This window comes from Motacilla alba, chromosome 8 (assembly GCF_015832195.1).
Source record: "Motacilla alba alba isolate MOTALB_02 chromosome 8, Motacilla_alba_V1.0_pri, whole genome shotgun sequence".
In the NCBI taxonomy this organism is placed as follows: domain Eukaryota; kingdom Metazoa; phylum Chordata; class Aves; order Passeriformes; family Motacillidae; genus Motacilla; species Motacilla alba.
The window spans coordinates 10,279,225-10,297,966 of record NC_052023.1 but is presented as its reverse complement, the minus strand read 5'-3'; the positions used below and the strand labels follow the sequence as shown (position 1 = coordinate 10,297,966).

General features: G+C 50.2%; 1 protein-coding gene across 11 annotated transcripts in view; it reads left to right on the top strand.

Annotated features, from left to right (window-relative positions):
• Nucleotides 1–17,366, top strand: part of ST3GAL3 (ST3 beta-galactoside alpha-2,3-sialyltransferase 3) — a 177,714-nt gene extending 160,348 nt beyond the window's left edge. For all 11 annotated transcript variants that reach the window (XM_038144177.1, XM_038144186.1, XM_038144182.1 and 8 more), the window contains 2 exons: nt 689–835; nt 13,172–17,366. In XM_038144177.1, coding sequence (XP_038000105.1) covers nt 689–835; nt 13,172–13,261 — 237 coding nt within the window. In that variant the 3' untranslated portion in view covers nt 13,262–17,366. The remainder of the gene's footprint in view (nt 1–688; nt 836–13,171) is intronic.
• Nucleotides 17,367–18,742: the final 1,376 nt, after the last annotated feature.

Here is an 18,742-nt window from a genome sequence, read left to right as displayed (position 1 = left end):
AAGGCTGGACATCAGTGCAAATTGCAGGTCAGCAGATGGGCAAGGACAGTTGTGGTGTCCCCTGGATGCTACCACCCATCTCTGACTGGCTTCCCACTGCTCCTTGTTTTCCCAGTGTATGGTTCCCAGGGAATGGCACAGGCCAGAGTGCCCCTTCACTGTCAAGGTGCCCCTGAGAAAAAGAAGGGGTCTTGGAACACACTGCCTGATCTCTCCATCTCCCAGAGCTGTTCAACAACCTTAAACTGCATTTGCCATCAGTGAAATAAGGTGTTTGTGCTGTCCCTCAGTTTTGCTCCTGTATGGTAACCTGTTTGGGATAAGTATTGCTCCTTAGCCTAGCTGGAAGCCAGCAATGTGCATTAACATTGTAATCCACTGTCTTGGTCTGTTTTAATTTCAAAAAGCTAATGTATCCACTGTGATTCATCCTCCAGCTCATCTGCTGCCCTGTTCTCAGGACAGCAAAGCTGTGGAAGGGGAGTCTGACCATTTGCATTAATTTCTTTATGAGTTGGGAGGCCATCAACCCTGCAAGCTGGCAGGTTAAATATAGCCAAATACCACGTTCCTGATTTTCTGCTTAGTAGCAGCAGTGTCCCCGTGAGCAGAGACAATAAGAGGAAATTTTTGATTATAAAAATGACAACCTGCTAATGACTTCCATTCCTGCTTTCTCTCCTCTCAGAACATCCCCACCCTGGGAAGCGTAGCAATAACCATGGCGCTGCACAACTGTGATGAGGTGGCAGTAGCTGGCTTTGGCTATGACATGAGTTCACCCAATGCACCGCTGCACTACTATGAGAACATCAAGATGTCTGCCATCAAAGAGGTAGGGAGCTCCTGCCAAGCATCCTCCTCCCAAGCCCACCAGCCACCTCAACTCCAGAGCCTGACTGGGAGCGTGATGTCAACTTGCAGCTGTCCTGTGTGGATCAAAACACAGCTCCGCTCATTCATTTGCTTGTAAAATTCTAGACATTCTCCCAAGCTCAGTGTATGTTAAAAATGGTTATTACTGCTGGGAAAAGTTCTCTGGAATGTGTATATAATGTAATTTCTTCTTTGAGTGGCAGGGAAAGGATTCACATAAATGTTAACTCAAAGAGTGTGAAAGGGAGCAATTCTGCTCTGGGGTTGAAAAGATGCACCCTCTCCTGCTTTTTGATCCATTGGACTACTCTCTAATCCATAGGCTTCTTTTGTGAGCTGATCCCCTCCTCAGACCCTGGGAAGCATGGGGGAGGTGGGATCAGCCTGTGTACCTGAGCTCTCAGCTGACTCTTCAGCAGCACCTCACTGGTGTGAGCACCACTGGGCTCTGTGGAGACTGCTCTGTAAAGACAGGTCCACGTTAAACACCTTTGCTGCTGCTATCACACTGAGACTAACAGCATTTTTGGGGGAACAAAAGCTCTCATATTGGTATAATGCAGCAGTATAGATATCTTCAGGTCTGTCCATTTCCTGTACCAAACTAGAGTAAACTTGGACACTGGTCAAAGCTTCTATAGTGGGAAGGTTTGCTGCTTTTATGGGAGAGCTCCTTCTTTCCCAGCACAGATGTGACCCAGGTCTTCCTAAGATTGCTTCTCCCTCTTCACTGGGTAGGGAAACTTGCCCTGTCCGACTCCACACTGTGGAAAGTTGTATTGCTCATGGACAGTAGCTGTCTCCTGGCACCTGGCATTTGCTCACCTCAAGGACTTTAGCCCTGATTCAGGCCAGGAGGGAAGCGGGGAAGTTGTGTTTTTCCAAATCACAAGACTGTACGTGTCTTAGTACTCTCACAGGCTGCGGGCTGCATGACCCTAGGCAGACTGAGAGGAATTATAAATCAGTGATTAGTCAGCTTGAGAAATGAGAAGAGTGTGTCTAATTATTAGAGTAATGAGATTTTGAAGCATGAAGCTCTCAGCAGAGGCTGAGGGAACAGAGTTTAGGAAAAGTCTGTGAGGAGGTCCTCAATACACCAAGGGGTTTGACACTGTGGTCCTGAGGTACCCTCTGGGCCTGTGGAGGTGGCAAGAGCGTCTGCTTAGCTCAGTGGAGTAACCATGGATTTAATTAGTCCTTGCTGGGAAAATGAGTGCCTATTTGAGGATTTAAGGGGTATGTCCAAAGAAGTAAATTGAATTGAGGTGATGTCTGGCTTATGAAATCCCTGAATGGAAAATAGCTAGGGAGTATAACTTTTGCAGTAGCACAGGAGGTACCATCATCTGTTTATAACCTTTGCCAGAGACAGGACCCTGGGCTCCCCAGGCCCAGGTCTGAGGCAGCACAGCTGATGCCTTAGTCTTCCAGCAGAGATGGCTAGGCCAGAGTGAAAATGGCTGCAGATGCCTGAATCCAGCAGTGAGTACAGAGACCCTTCTGGACAGTTTCTGGAAAAGCTTTTGGTGCCACTGTTTTCAGTCTGGTGAATCATCTGCCTTTGGTGGAGAATCACTTTTGCCCTGTTGTGTCCTCCTGTCTCATATGGACGTCAGTCCCACGGTCAGCTTTTAGACATGGGGACACCCACAGCAAGTGTCCTTGCCAGGCTTGTTTTACAGCCTGGTATGTGTCTCTGTCCTCAGGGACACCACTGGAGCTGACAAGAATGAAGTCTTCTTTTTCTTCCTCCTTAGAGGAATCAATGGGAAAATTTGGCAGAGTTGGATAACAGAGTCTCTGGTTGAAGGTGCAGGTCCACATCACTTGGATCTCTGATTTTGAAAGCCAGCACCCCAAATGGGATCCAAGGCCACTGGAAAGCTGGAGGAGGTCACTCTTGGACATTGTATGTGGTCTCAGGAATAGTTAGATGAGGATGAACGTGTGAAATGCAACCAGTGAAGTCTCCTAGAGAGAGCAGTTGGTGCCTGATTAGCCAGGCCTCTGCTGTCTGGAAGCCATCAGTCATCATGTCCTGTACAGAGGTGAGGGAGCGTTGAAAGGTTCTGGTGAAGCCTCAGTAATTCAGATGTCATTGGATTTGTTTCTGCAGCTGGGGCTGTTGTTGGGAGCTCTGCAGCCCAGTGGAGCTGGTTCTAGGAGGAAGGTTCCTGTTCCACTTGAAGGCTGGTTACCTGATATGTGTCTGCCCATCCAATCCTCACATCCTCACCCACGGGCTCCTCTTACATTTCACTGCCCTGCTACAAGAAAAGCCATCTGTTCCCAAGTATCAATAATTAATGCTCCTCCTGCCTCTGCCCCTCCCAATATGACAAATTGTTTGTGATATTGTGGAATGTGAAGAGCAAAGAGAGGATCACATTTCTTTCTCTCCTATTTAATATTAATGGTAGCTGGTAATTGTTAGTCATCTGAGGGTGAAGTTGAAAGGTGAAGGGCATAATAGCTGGCTTGTGTCTTCTGCAGTTGCCTTCAAAGAATGCAGAAATAGAGATTTGCCCCACTCCAGACTGGAAGCACCTGCTTAATGGAAGGGATTTGACATTGCTGCGTGCACCTGCATGCAGCTTGCAAATGGGGAGGCTGGCCTGCACTGGCACCTTGTGTCAAACCTTGCCCTTGGTATTAGTAAAGAAGACTGACCCAGAGCCAAGCTTCACCAAGGATTTGTCTGTTCCATCTGCTCTGACACCCAAAGGTCCAAGAGCATCCACAGGGTTTTTCTCAGTGTTACTTTGGACCTCTGAGATGGTGTCCAGGCCTAGTTCTTTCTGATCCTCCTCTACATTTCAGCCTCTAAAGGAGCCACTAAAGCAGGCTATACCTTGAAATTATGCAAGTATCATCTTTGGCCTGCAGATGTATGGAGGCTGGAGTGTTCATTCCTGAGCAGGGGAACAGAGCAGGTTTTCTTAACATAGCATCATCACAGCACTGAAATAACTGCAGTGGGATACAGCTGTTCCACCACAATGAACATCTCAGGTAGGAACCCCTGCAGTTTGACCAGGCTTTGGTGTGGCACAACCTCTATTTTATTTCTGAAGTTCAAATCTCTTCAATGACTGCCAAGCTCCTCCAGCCTGAATGTCTGAAAATCTTCATGTTTAAGCCTAGAGAGCAGCTGCAGGGAAGCACTCCAGCTCCACCCTGAAAACATCACTGTCTTTACAGAGGAAATGTAAACACCAGCGGTGTCCTGGGCCTGGAGATGCCACACGTGTGTGTGTGTGGATTGTGGGAGCCTGTTGGGTAATATCCCTCTAGCCCCTTCCCTTGCCTGGTATCTGCAGGGCAAATGGGCTTGCTGGTGAGCAGGAGTCCTCTCAGCAAGGTGTGTCACTGATTTACACTTGAGGCTGCTTGACATCTCTCTGGACACCCTTGAAACCCTGTGAGTCATCTCCAAGGAATTTGTTCTGATTATATAAAAAAAGCCAGCAAAATGCACTCACTTGCTCACGGCTGGGTGGAGATGCCTCTCCCATGCCAAGACTGAGGTGATAAAATCTCTGTGGAAATGAATCTGATTTTTCCTGTTGCTCTGTGGCACTGGCAGCTGAATTTCCAAAAGGAGAAACAGGCATACCCAGTCCATAGATTAGCTCAGCCTGTGCTTTCCCCACAGGAGTAAAAGCTCTCAAGTCCAAGATTATGCTGCTATTGCTACCACAGAAGCCAGCTGCCTGCACTGAGTCTTCTAGGATCTCCAACTCCTGAGGGCTGGGCAGGCATTTCCTGCCCCAGAAAAAAAGGCTCTGCAAGGAGGGAGATGCACTGGAGCTGGATCATGGTTAATAGTCAAGGAGAAGTGTATGGTCTTGGGACTCAGTTCAGTAGTATGGCTGCAAACATGTATGGATTTTCCTTGTCAGAGTTTATTTCTCCAGTTTAGTACTGGATAGCTTCTTTACCCTCTCTCCTGGGTAGCTCAGTGTATTCTGGCCAGGGTATGTCCAGGCAGAGCTGGTGGAGGAGACCCTTTTCTGGAAGCACACTGGGGTGGTGCTTTCAGTTTCAGGTGTGAGCTGGAAAATCAATGCAATTGAAACTGTGCCTCAAGGCCAGTGCTTCTGTCTCTCCACTGCTCCCCGTCGTGGCTGGGGTGCAGACTCCTGGCCTGCACTTCTGCAGGAGATTTCTGGGTGGTGTCAAGACAAACTTTGTTCTCTGATCTGTTGCTGGGACTCCAGTGCCCAACAGACCCAGTGCTGTTGTATAAATTATTACAGGTGATTTTTCAGCTCCTATCCCATCTCTTTGTTTTAACTTGCAAAATGCAGAATGGCCAAGTGTGTCATCTCTGTTCAGTTACTATTTTTCCTATTCCAAATAACTTCGCAGCAGCTTTTGTCCCTTGCCTGCTTCCATGAATGCTGTACAAAAAATTGAGTCTTTGCCAAGGTGTCTGCTCACTTGTTTCCGTTTTCATGGCAATGAATCTATCGGAGCTGGATTTTCATATACTTTATTGTATTTTTATGTCTTGCTCAGGTCCTGTAATGCTTCCTGTCCAAGCACTCCATAAAAATGTATTTTTATCACAGGTCACTGTCTTCTATTAATGTAGACGTGTCAGACCCACTGGGAACATAGTGAAGGAAACATGAAAATGGTGGTGAGGAAAAGGAATAATTTTAAAATAGAGTGAGATAGAAATTATTTAAGGATGGGAAAGTGACTGTTTAGAATAGTAAAAACAGATCCATAAGGAGCTTATGAAACTGAGAGAGCAGGGGGCTGTGCTAAATCATGGGAACGAAGCACAAGACAGGCTCCCAGCATCCCTTCTCCATGTGCTCTGCCCCAGCACAGTCTTCCCAAGCCTCATGATCCAGAGGTGAGCTTCTATCCCCAGTCATATCTTGCAGGAGCAAGAATGTGAGCAAGGAGTTACCTCAGGTGCCACACAGGGAACATCCCGGGCTGTCTTCTCAGCAGCTGGCTGCAGACTGCCTCACACACTTATGAGTGGTAAAAAGGACAATTCATGGTTAAAAGCCACCCTTGCTATGCAGAGCCTGCCTGCAGTGTTTGTGTCACAGTGGAGCTGCTGGCGGGTTCCTTTTTAACGGGAGAAGCAGGTCAAGCACCAGCACCACTGTTGGAGGTGTCAACTCCTTTGATACAGCTGTGCCCAGCACCTCAGTGACTCATTGCCTGACCTGAGGGGGAGGTGGCATGGCAGCCTTTGATGGCTTCTTTCTGATCACTGGCCCCTTCCCCAGCAGGTCTTTGTGGGATGCCGAGGACACCATCTTGTAACACTTCTCATTCAGCCTGTGTAAGGGCTGTCACAAGGGCCAGGGGAGGTGGCCTGCAGCATGCAGTGACACACAGCTTTGTCTCTGTCTCTCCCCGACAGCAGCTACCTCTCAGAATAATCCGTAAACATCGAGTTTGGAGTCTTGAACCATAAAGGCACAAACAATAGTGCTTTATCATCATCTGGGCTCTCTCTGTGAAGCCGCCTTTTGCATTTTAAATCAACACGAGTTGCTTGGGAGGGGGTGGTAGGGCTGCTTCAGGCTTCCAAGTACCTTAAAGTTTGTGGTAGCCAACAAGAAGAACAAAACTCCTTTGAAAGCCGGGCAGATGTCTGGCGTGGTGATTTATAGACTGAAAACATGGCTATTGGAGCCTGGCTGATGAATTGTGATTGCAGTACAAGGAGTGGTGCAGACTGAAATGGAGGTCAGCTTTTGAGGGGGAGGTTAGGGGCTGGGGCAGGGGCACCTCTGAAAGGGCAGTGCTTTTTCTTGGGGCCGGCAGTGATGACTGATGAAGTTTATACATTTTTGTCTTTGTTTAAAAGCCACCTGTTTGACAGCGTTGGGGCTGAGCAAAGGCCTCACATGCTGTTCCTGTGCATAAGGACTGGGTGTCTATATAACAGAAATCTGGAAAAGATTGTTGGAATAGCTGCCCTGACCAGAGCACAGGTATTGCCTTGTTCAGAAGGACAGAAGCACTGTGACACTCAGGATATCACTGTGCACTAAGAACAGCAAGGAAAGTATGGCTATAGAATGGACAGAAGCAGAATTGGGGTTTGGACAAGTTCTCTGCAGGAGAAGGCAGTAAAATATCTACAGAGGTGGGTTAGAGCCCCGCTGCTGACCCCAGCATTGGGTGTCCCCAGAAATGGCATTGTCATGTATGTACAGTAGGATTGTCAAAAGGAGAGCCCAGGTATTCCCAGACATGGTGGCTGGCACAGCTGTTCTCACCAGCTGGGAGGGCACGAGAAGAGCTGTGGGCCTTTACAGCTGTTTTTAGCATGGATGAAGACCTTGCAGAGGGACATTTTAGGAAATTGCTTTGATCAAGTGCCTTCATGGGTAAATTAAATGGAAAGTTAACAGAAGGGATGATAGAACTCAGATTTTGCTCCCAAAAGGAGGGGATCATAAGCAGGGCTGTGGATAGACTCAGCAGTGGTGGCAGGGTGCTCAGTGGAATTGGGGCATGCATGCAGACTCTGACCTCTCTGAATTTAGGCCTAGCCTTGGAGAATGGGCAACTAAAAGCACATTCACTGAACAGTTCATGGACTCATTGTAGACTTGAAGTCTTGTTTGTGAAAGTACAATAATTATCTGTGATTCGTATTTGCAGCAAGGGGAAAACTGGCTGAAAAAGGCTGTAAATATAACTTCATAAAGAACTGTTTCAAAGTGGTAAGACTTAATAGAGGAGTGAGGAAGAGCATCAGAAGACTTCACTCCTGATGGCTGGAAGGGACAGAGATAAATTAGAAACTGGCAAAAGTCAAGTTCAATTAGATGTTGCAAAGGAAAATTAGCAAATACTGAAAATTAGCAAATACTCAACAGTGTCACTGACAAACAATTAATAAGGAAGCAGGGAAAGAATTATCAGGACTGACATCCAGGGAGGTGAAGGAAGCAGAAGGATTAAAGTAGGAACCACATGAATATATATATTACCTCTATCAGGATGATATGATGAATGTGAGGGAAAGGGTCGCTTATGGTGAGAAGTTCACAGAAAATGAAAATTACTGGGTCAGCACTGAAAGGCAAAAGCTGTTGAAGCTAATGCAGTAGGTGTGAGAGCCCAAGAGATCTCTGTTCCAATTTGAGCCAATTAAGCTGCAAGTCCAGAGGAAAAGGACCACAATAAATCTATCAAGTTCCACAGGATTAGCTTGTAGTGGATATAATACCTCTTTTTCCCTTCTTCTTTTTTTTTTTTTTTTGTGGGGGGGTGGCAGGGCAGGGTATGAGAGCATGTGAAGGAAAATAATCCTATCCTGTCAAATTCAGAACTCTTAAACCAACCTCAGAGGTACTATTCAGAACTTCAGAGCAGAGTTTAAATGAAAGAATAATTAAATCCTGAAAGCAAACACAACATGGATTTACCAAAGGCATAATTTAATATCTTTATTTGATTTAAAAGAAAATTATTCTTGGGACAGAGGAAGTGTAGCAGTCCCGCCTGTCAGAAGTTCAGGTAAGCGTGCAATCCTGTGCCTTGTGAGGTATTATTATTATTAGTTAAGCTCCAGAAGAAAGGGTTTGGTGCAACACCTGTACATGAATAGTCTCTCTAAGAGAGAAGACAAAAAGCAGCAGTGAATGGACAGCTGGGAGTTCCTCTGCAGGAGGTCATGTTTAGTGTTTGCTTTAATGATTTTTGGCACAGAAGGCAATGGTGTGCGAGTGGAATTTGTGATGAGACAAAACCAGGTGTGGTCAATACAAAGGAGGATCAAAATACCATCCAGGAAGGCCATGAGCACCTTGAGAACAGAAGTGAATTGGGCGGCATGAAACCTAAGATTATGAATGGAAGGTCGTGGTATTTGGGGCAATAGCAGACATTTTGACTCTAATCTGGGATAGCATTATTTGGAAATGGCAGAGGAGGAAAGTGCTTAGATAGTACAAATAAATCACAGGATAATTCAGGTTGCCAGACTGTTACTGGGGGGGGAAAAAAAGACAAATACAGCTCTGGAAAGACTAGAGGAAAGGACTCCTTGTTGAGTGAGGGAATTGCCTCTGCATGAGGCACTGGTGAACCTTTTTTTCCTAGCTCATGAGAACTAAATCTGGAGTAAATAGGGGCAGAGGTAGCTACTATAATTCTGTGAAATTTCCCAGTTTTCATGGTGTAAATGAACAGCTTGTTTTGGTAAAAGAAAGGTGTTGCTTGTTTAACTTGGTAAAATGAAGACTAAAAAGAGATACAGTTTCTCTCTCTGCGAGTGTAGTAAGAGTAAGCAGGAGCAAAAACAGCTGTTTGAAATTTAAAGTTGATGCAAGAATGACTGGGCATAAAGGAGCTGTGAGTAAATCCCCCAAAGACAAGAAGATGAGGGTGCCCAGCCATCCCTTTTGTTTCAGGACGTGTGAATCCCAAGCGGTTTCAAGCAGAGTGGGGCAGTCTGATGATGAAAATTAAGCAGCTCTAGAGACAAGGCAGTGAAGGTTAAAGACACAGATAAATTAGCCCTGGTGGAGGCTAGAAACTGACTGTTGCCAGTGAACTGTTGCCAGTGAAGTAGCACTTCTTGCTCTGCTCTGGTTTCTGTGCAGGTTTTTGTGGAGAAGTGTTGCTGACGTGCAGAAATACAGAGGATGTAACAGAACTGAGAAAACTCCTTCTCTACAACTTGCTGGTTTTCTTGAATGCATTCCTCATTGACTCACTCTCTCTAATTTAGTGTTCCTGTATTTAAATTGCAGCATGCTTGATAAGACTAATGTGGTCTGAAGCTGAGGCATTCCCCGATTGTAATTGATTACAGACGGGGAGCTTACCTTCCTCCTGGGTTTGTCTCTGAAACATTTGCTTAGGCTTAAAATATTCTACTTGGCTTTTCTTGAAGCGACAGATGATGTTTTGTGCTTCTTTGTGGAATTGTCAAGATAAAAAGGATAGGTGGTTTGGGGCTGCTGCATTTGCATAACCCTGAAAGGTGGCTTTAACTGATGATAAATTTTCATCTAATAACTGTGACCAAGCACTCAGAGCCACTACCACCTCCCTGGGAAAAACTGCCATAAGAGTGCTGGCAGAGTAACTCTGCTCCCTCTGCTTCACTCTCCACTGGAAAAAGCAAACCTCCTCTACTCAGAGACAGACCCAAAGCACAGGAAATCCTAGCCTGATCCCTGGAGAACAAGAAGGGGTCTGGAGCCTCCTGGGATGCTCCTGTCGTAACTCTCAAAGTTCATTGCTCCAACCATGAGCTCAGGCAAGCAGCCTGTTTGATTCCACAAGTGGAAGCTGCACTGGATGCGAGCAGCAGAGGAGAGAGGGCAGAGCCAGTTTGCCAGGTTGCAGCAGTGATGGTGATGTGCAGGAACAGGAAGGTGGAGGCTACAGTGAATGCTCCAAACTGGTCCATCACTGTCTTTGAGGTGCAGATTGACAAGAAAAGAGCTGGAGTTTTCTGCTGGTAGTGTGTGCTATTTAAGGTGTATACCCAAGGTGCTATTTGAGGTGTATACACCCTGAAACCTTCTGGGGTTTAGGGTGTATTTTGTTGCCTTTTCCTGTTGGAGCAGTGGGACGGAGGTGCCTGCTTTCCTGTCAGTTTTGAGAAAACTGCTCTGGCTCTTGTCCCCACTGCCGCTGCTAGTGCTGGAATGCAGCTTCCTTGGTCTGATCAGCTTGGTCTGTCAGTGGATGAGTGAGTCCCTCTCAGTAATCAGTAACCGGAGCTGGTGTTGAAGACATGCCTCACCCCTCCTGCCCGTGCTGCTGTCGGGCGATGGGGGAGCAGCGCTGCACTGAGTGCCCTGATAGTGCTCTTTGGGAGGGATGAAAGCGTGTTCTCAGGGGGGAACCTCTTCCTCTGTGGGCTTACATTAACCACAAGATGTTACAGAGTACTGATGTGGACATTACTAAGATCCATGGATCAGGTGGGAGGCTGAATGGCCTTTCGTGTGACTGTCTGCTTGTAGAAAGGAGTTAGTGGCAGTGCTTGGGGTACAGAGCTGCCTGGGTGCTGAACAGCCACAGGTTGGTAGGTCTTGCCAGCAGCTCTGCAGTGAGTGCTGGAGCCAGACCTAGCTGTAATGTGAGACACTGCAATTGTATCACCAAAGTTTTGTTAGCTACCTCCTGAACTTAAATTCCTGCTCCACTTGTACTTTTCACAAAGCAGATTTCCTCCTGCCATCAGACAAGGCACTTGCACATGGCCTAAGGTGGCATTTTAGGTGGTTCGAGTTTGCCTACAAGTGGCTGCTTCCCCAGTTCATCTGTACAAAAACCACAAACACTACCAGTTGTCCTGGCCAAAACCAGGTGGCTTCTCAGACTGTGTGATGAGGCTGAAAGGCATGGAGGGCTCAGATTGTGCTAGGAGGTATCAGGCTCCTGGTGCTCCAGGCAGGTTTCAAAAACAAGCCCAGCCAGACGCAAGTGAATGCACTGAGCCTTGGTGTCCCAGCGTGGCCTCTGTGCCTGCAGGCAGTGCTGCCTGTCTGTGGGCAGGAGCTCACCCACACACTTGGCTGCTCCTGCTGGGGCTGAGCCTTCCTAGCAAGGGGCTGTGTTGGCAGAAGTGACACTGCTGCATGGCAGGGGCCAGGCCCAGGGCCCCCAGCTGACATGCCACATGTGGAACTGTTTCTAGCACATTGGGGGATCCTGGCTCTCTGGTTCCAATGCACGCTCAGCCCTGCTCTCCCGGCTCTCTCTGTGCCACCATCGTTCCCACTGCTGCTTTCTGGAACTGATGCTTTTTTCCTTTTACAAGCCTTTGTAACCCTTATTCCCAGAGCCACTTGTCAGTTTCTGGTTTTACATTAGCTGAAGCCGTGCACTGAGTTGTTTCAGGGCAGCATCTTTTCAGTTTAGAGATAGGGCCTTATGCATTTCCAGGGTCCCAAAGAGCACCACCACAGTTCTCCATGTGTGGTCCTGTTCCCAGTAGTGGTGAAGCCTTTCCAGAGTTCAGGTAACGGTGTCACTGGAAGCAGAGGAAGTCAAAGACTTCTTTTGAACACCGGTTACAAGGCAATACCTGCCCGAAGTTTCTTTGGCAGCTTTAACTGTTGTCATTGCCGTGCACTGAGGGAATGGAAGTGGCTTGTAAAGGCGCAGTAGCAGCAAGAAAGTTATTTCCAAAATGTGCTGGAGATCTAGAGAAGGACTTTGAACCTCTTGTCAGCCCGCTGTGTGCATGTCATGCCTGGGGCTGTCAGTGCCACACAGCAGTCATGGCTGAGAGCTGCTTGTCCCAGACAGGACAGGGCAGGATAAGCAGGATGACAGGAGAGCCACATGCCCACTGTGCATGATGTATACAACCAGTGCCTTGCAGGCAGGTGCCCATGGTTTGGCAGTGGGTAAACAAGATTTCCATACCTATGACAGAGTGCCTTCAGTGGGCTCATGGGGCTGATGCTTTGTTGGTTTGAGGCCATTTCAGGGAGGCTCCTGTAGATTGATTTTGTCATGGTCCAGATTGTATTTAGAGCTCAGATTACCTGCTGACCAGAGCACTGTGCCAAAATAATGTACTGTGATCCTTGTCCTGTTGGGAGATTTTGGGGATATTTGCTTTTCCCTGTTCTGCCTTGGGCTCCATGGTGTGACAAACCTGCTTTCATGAAGTGCTTCAATAGTACCAGCACAGGCGAGTGGTGGCAGATGCTGTGATCCCAGCTCAAGCCTGCTGCAAGGAACACATCTGGCTGGGCTGACACCAGCTATAGCAATCACTGCTCTAAGTGCCTGCTGTGAGATGTGGCCGTTTCACCCTACACATTGTATTAGTGTAACCTTTAGCACGTGATTTCCTCTTGACAGGGCTAGCAGAAGCAAGAGCAGGCTTTGATGGGGATGGTCTTGGGGTGTTTCAGCTGCATGCACTCCCATGGCCTGGCAGGGCGCTGTGTGTGGTGGGTACATGTCCTGCCATTGTGTCCTCTGCCAGCTCTGTTCCCTGGCATAGACCATCACCCGTGCCGTGCTGTTGGACTCCTGTGTGCAGTAGCTCGGGAAGGCACATCTGCCCAAGGGACCTGGATTGCCCAGATCTCACCATGCCAAAAAACTTCCCCCAGCCCATGGGGAAACTTTCTACCTTAGGTACACAGGTCTGACCCTGCTGACTATGTCAGCTTTACAGTCTTTAAAAGAAGGTCCTTGATGTTCAAGGGCTCTTCTGATCTACAGCAGGATCTGTGTCCTTGACAGTCTCCCAGGCATGAGGGTCACGAACATGCTTGGCCAGTGTAGTTGGTGACCTCCTGTCTCTCTCATTTTCTTTCAGTCCTGGACGCACAACATCCAGCGGGAGAAGGAATTTCTGAGAAAGCTGGTGAAAGCCCGAGTCATCACTGACCTAACCAGTGGGATTTGAGTGGCTGCAGCCGCTGCGTCCAAGGGAGGAGACAAAGACACGCTGCAGCTCTGGGAGCAGGCACTGGCAGCCCCCTGCAAGAATCCCACCTCACTGAAGACACACAGAGATGCCCAAGTGCTCTGGGAAGACCCTCTTGCATTGCCAGTCTGCACGAGGGTTACATCTCCCATCTCCAGGCCTAGAGCTGGCAGGAGGTGGGCAAGGGGCTGAGTGGACAGTTCTTGAACTCTGCATCGCAGACAGGTCTTCTGCATCCTGAATTAGACAGGAAAGACTCAGGAGAGAGAAGAAAGGTTTGTGAATACAATGATTAGTGCCAAATGGGAGGTGATGCTGCCCTAAGGCAGCAAAGCCTGAATGTACAAAGTATTATTTTTTAAAAGACTCTGCTGGAACCATACTAGAAATACCAAGGTACTAGGCAAAGTCTGCTTGCGCACAGCCCTGCGAAAAACCTGGCCTCTTCATGCTCCATCTGCATTGTCACCGGCCTCTGACCTTTCCCCAGGAAAACAAATCCATCCAAAACTTCGGTGTCACTGGTGCTGCTACGATTCGAAGGGAGAATAATGGCTTCCTCTCGTTCTCCACTTGGAGCTTCTGGATGGAGATGAGCATGGGTTTGTTTTTCTGCATTTTTCCTCGCATCCTCCACAGAGGCAGCAACAGCAGCCACTGACTTGGCTGTGTTTTCCATAGCCATTTGCTCTGCTTCTGCCCTGACCCCGAGGTGGAGCAGGGAGCCGGTGGCTTTCTCCGCCTACAGCAGACCCTCCCACCTTCCTGCCTGTCACGATGCAGAGGAGCCTGCCCCGTTGTGCTGAAGGCTTTCAGGCCTCTCGGTTTGTGCCTGCTGTGCAGGGCCCCTGAAGAGTCCGTGCAGACTTGTGTCACTGTTTCTGGACAGCATCTCGCTTTGGTTTTGTGTGGGAGGGGAGTAATTTATTCTTTGGAAGGAGGTCAGATCTTGAGCAGAGATCTCAAGCTTTACAGTTTGAGAGCAGACTGCTGAAGATGTTTGTTTTACGTTCCAGACTCAATCATGTTCCCTATTTAAGCGACGTGTGACCTCAATGATGATGGAACCTGATGGGAACTCTCACCCTCTGCTCGGCCCCTGCTCACTCCATTTCCAAGCTCCTCCATGCTGCTCTCAGGAGCTGCTCCTCCTGCTCTCAGGAGCACGTCCTTCCTTTGCCCTCTTGGTCCCAAGATGCACTATTTGCACATTTGATTTGTATACGTATTTCAGAGGAGCTGGAATAAACTGATCAACGTGGCCAAGTGCGAGGGCAGCAGGGTGGTGGTCTCGTCCACCTGAAGAGCGTGGGCAGAAGGGAGGTTGCCAAGGGAATGAGCAGTTACATGTGGAAAGTGGCTCCTGTGCTCTCCTAGCCTGGAGCAGGCTGGAGTGCACCCTCAGGCACTGTCCCAGTCCCTGGGAGTCAAGGCACTGGCACACAGCCAGCCAGTGCTGGGGTCAGTGGAGGGGGATCCCAGAGGGATGTGGGTTGGGCTCATGGTCCTGACAATGTGTCTGACATAGCCCAAGGATTGCAGTCTGCCTTGCTCTGCACTGAAGGGAGCATGACCCTGGCATGGGCAAGGAATGCTCAGAGCAGGGCTCGCGTGGCTCCCCTAGACCAGCTCTGCACCTGCTGACTTGCAGGGACTGTGGCTTTGGACCTGAGACCCTCAAGGGGGTGTGCAGGAGGGGCAGGCAGTGACCCAGGCGTGGGGCAGACCAGCAAACTGTACAGAATGGTTTGAGACCAGGCTGCAGGCAGAGGCAGCTCCTAGGACATGCCACTGAGTGCTGCTTACAGACCGGTGTGGGATGCCTCTCTCAGGAGCCTCTCCTGCCTGCTGTGCCTGTAGCCAAGGAGCTTGCTCAGGGGCAAGTCCTGCCCAGCTTCTTCTTGCTGTTTCCCTTGTCATCTGGGAGCAGCTCAAAGTTCTTGCTGCTTCTGGGCTGCAGAAGGCATGCTGGGAGGCTCTCCTTCCCTTTACCCTTCCCATGTCCCATCCCCACTGCTCTGGTCTCCCAGCCAGGCAGTCCCTGTTCCCCCAGGGACATGCCTCCTTTCAGGGTGCTCTGTGAGGTTTGCAGCAGGTTTTTGAGCATATGCTGTGGCAGATCCTCCTTTTAAGTATCTCCCAGTTTGTTTATCCTTCTTGAGGACTCCATGGGACTGAATTTCCATGGCTCTCAGCAGGCAACCCTCCCTTTGCAGTTCCTGGGTGTCAGCCTGGACTTGGGACCATCTTCTGTGGAGTCCCAGCCATGCTGGCAGTGGGAATGCTTGGTCTGGGTCTGGCTGAGGCTGCGGCTGTGGCAGGGTTGACACCCACTCTCTGTCTTGGTGCTTTAACCAGCTGCCATGAGAGCCCTAGGGCTGTATCCATGGGCTGCAGTGAGCTGAGATGGCAGAGTGGGCAGCTGCATCTGGAAGGAGGAGAGAAGAGCCTTTGGTGTCTCTGCTGGGACCCCCACAGAGGATTGTTCAATTGCATTATTGAACACTGCAAAGCTCCAGGGCACTTTATCTGCCAGCTCCCTAGCTCCAGGTCCTAGGACACAGCATGGCCACTGCTCAGCCTTCCCTGTCATCCCAGCTCTCCACCACAGCCATGAACATGTCCTGATGGGAAGTTGACCCTACAGACCAGGGAGGTGACTCCAAGCTCTTCCCTCCACCTTGACTGTGGTCTCCAGGCAGAAGAGTCCAAGTTGAATGGATGAGTGCATGGTCCAGAGTGATTGTGGTGGGTCAGGACCACCTGCATGTGGAAGGAAAGAGCGTTTAGGGGACCAAGACTCTCCTCTGGTTCACTGACACCACAGAGCAGCCCATGGCCAGGTGATGGGGCTTCAGCTCCAGGAGCAGTGCACAGGACTGGGTTTTGCTCCTAGGTGCTGTTCTTTTGGCTGCCTCCCCACGTGCACCTGCAGCCACCTCCCGCCCTTGAAACGCCGCAGTGCTGCAGCTCGGAGCGGTGCCCGCGGGTCAGAGCAGGGTCAGTGGGACGGATGTGAGTCTTGGCCTCTCCCTCGCAGTGACTCACCTTGTCAGATCGGAAGGGAGAGCCCAGGGGAATTCTCCACAGCCTAAATATAGAGCGGGGTTGCCTGGTGGCTCTGATGCGCTGTGGTGCAGAAAGGCTGCTCGGGTGGCAGGGAACCTGCCTAGAGACAGCCGGGGGAAACACAGGGAGATCAGGGGCCAGTGACCACAGTGGGTTTTGCTCCAACTAGTGCAGAGAGCAGGTCTGGGGAGCTGCAGGGCAGCCTGCATGTGCTGCTCTGGAGGACAGGAGGTGCTGGAGAGCTGCTGCTGCTGTGCTGACCACACCATGAGCTGCTTGTGCATTTGTCAGTGCCCACCACACTGGCATTTGGCTCCCACCACCAGCTCACCCTGTTAGGCCTGGCCATGCTGTGGCCTCGAGCTCACACGTGCCAAAGGTAGGTACCATGGCCAGGTAGTGTGAGACATCAGTGGAATCCAGCCCAGCATTCCTCATCCCAGCATCTCTGGGCTTCTAGCGTCTCCTTCCTTGGAGGGAGAAGTAGAGAGGCCCTGCCTGGCCATGCTGTGCTACCCCTCAGTGTGAGCACTGCTGGGAGCAGGGGAAGGTGTCAGGACAGGGCCATCTGTGTCAAATGGGTGCAGTTGGGTTGGGTATGGGCAGAACTGGACACGGGCAAGGGCTTCCAGAGTGTTTGGCAGGGAGGCAGCCACCACGCCAAGCTCCACGGGCACCAGCACAGCATGTGCTCTCGGTCCGAGGTTTGTCACTCACAGTGTTAGAGATGTGTCCTTCAGTGCAGGAGCCCCTTTGGGGCCACAGCCCAGCCCCTCTGGGCTCTGGCTCCTTGCACAGCCTGCACAGGGTCTTGAAAAGGCCAGTGCATTTGCCGGTACTGTACCAAGCCAAGATGCAAGAACTCAATGAGTTTTTAAAATTAGTTTTAGTTTCTGCATTTTTTTTTAATTTTCCCTCTAGGCAGGGAGGGTAAGAGTCTTGCAGGCTCCTCCAAGCCGGCTTATGTCACATCAATTCAGTCATATCACAGAAGCAATAAAGCTATCAAACAAGCTTGGCTGGCCTCTTTCTTCTGCTGCCTTGGGCCTTTTTTATGGGAGGCAGAGGGATTCCCCTGATTGGGCTGTCTCCTGCCTGGTTTCACTGCTGACTCCTCTGGAACAGTTATCCAGCTCCCAGGAGTTGCAGCTGGCCAATGCCACTGGCCTGGTGCTGGAGACAGGAGAGGGCTGTGCTCCTCCTTGCAGGTGACTTTGAGGGGTGGGAGAGGGGATTGCGGGTTGGGTTCATTTAATGTTGGAAGGCACAGGCATCCGAGCTTGTCCTGCCTGTGACAAGCTGCCTGTGACTATGACTGCTCTGCTGGGGACTCCCTGCCAGCAGGATGTCTTCCCGCCAACGGTCACAGCAGCAATTGGGCTGGGTGCGGCCCTGACAAAGGCAGGTGTCCAGCCAAGTGACCTTCTCACCACAGTGTCCTGGAAAAGGAAATGGTTTAGGAAGCCAGGGACCGAGGCTGTATCCAGCTCTCATACCTGCCAAGTCCCAGCTGGAAGAGTGTAACCCCTTAGGCAAGCCCCGGTGATGCCACCAGGCTCCCAGAGCCACAGGATATGTTGGGAGACAACTCCGTCACTTGGAGGCACAGGAATGCTGTGGTCTGCCAGACCTCCCAGCTTCTAAACAAGGGGTGGGTTGTTGCCAGCACCAATGGGGCACCAGAGGAGCAACTGCCCAGCCCTCCCTGATGCATGGTTGCAGGTTTCAAGGAGATGCTGCAGCAGCTCAAATCTTCCCTCTATCCCTCCTCTTTTCCTATCATTTAAAGAGCAGGGCCACCACTGCCATCTGGCTAAGCCAGCCTCAGGGATGGCCCATGCCCTGTCCTGGCCCTGGGAGGGCAGAGGAAGAAAAGAGCCTGGGGCCAGGGCACACAAGGACATTCAGGTCAGCTGAGACAAGGAGACTTGTTCAGAGATATCCCTGAAAGAGCCACGTCACTGCTGAGACAGGACACAGCCTGCGTCACAGCTCTCCCACGTATGTTTTGTCACACCCAGCCATGGCCTCGGACAGCAGTCATGACGTGCTCAGTCCTGCCATCTGGCTGGTCTGCATCACCCCCATCCTGCCACATGCAAGGGTGGCACCTTTAGGGACAGATGTCACAGCAGGTCTTGGCTCGGCTCAGCAGGGCTTATTCCAGACCAGACAGGGCACCTGGGGGCACCAGGGATGCGGGAGCACGGGCTGGCACAGGCAGATGCCCTGGGAGGCACCAAGCCAGGCAGTGCCAGCAGCAGTCAGGGAGCAGGTCACCCCTCTGTCTGGAGACCTGTGGGGCTGGAACCCTGCCCTGCACCCCAGTACCCTGTGCAGCCTGAACCATGACCAGCACGCTCCAGGGCAGAGCCAGTACTCATGGGAGCC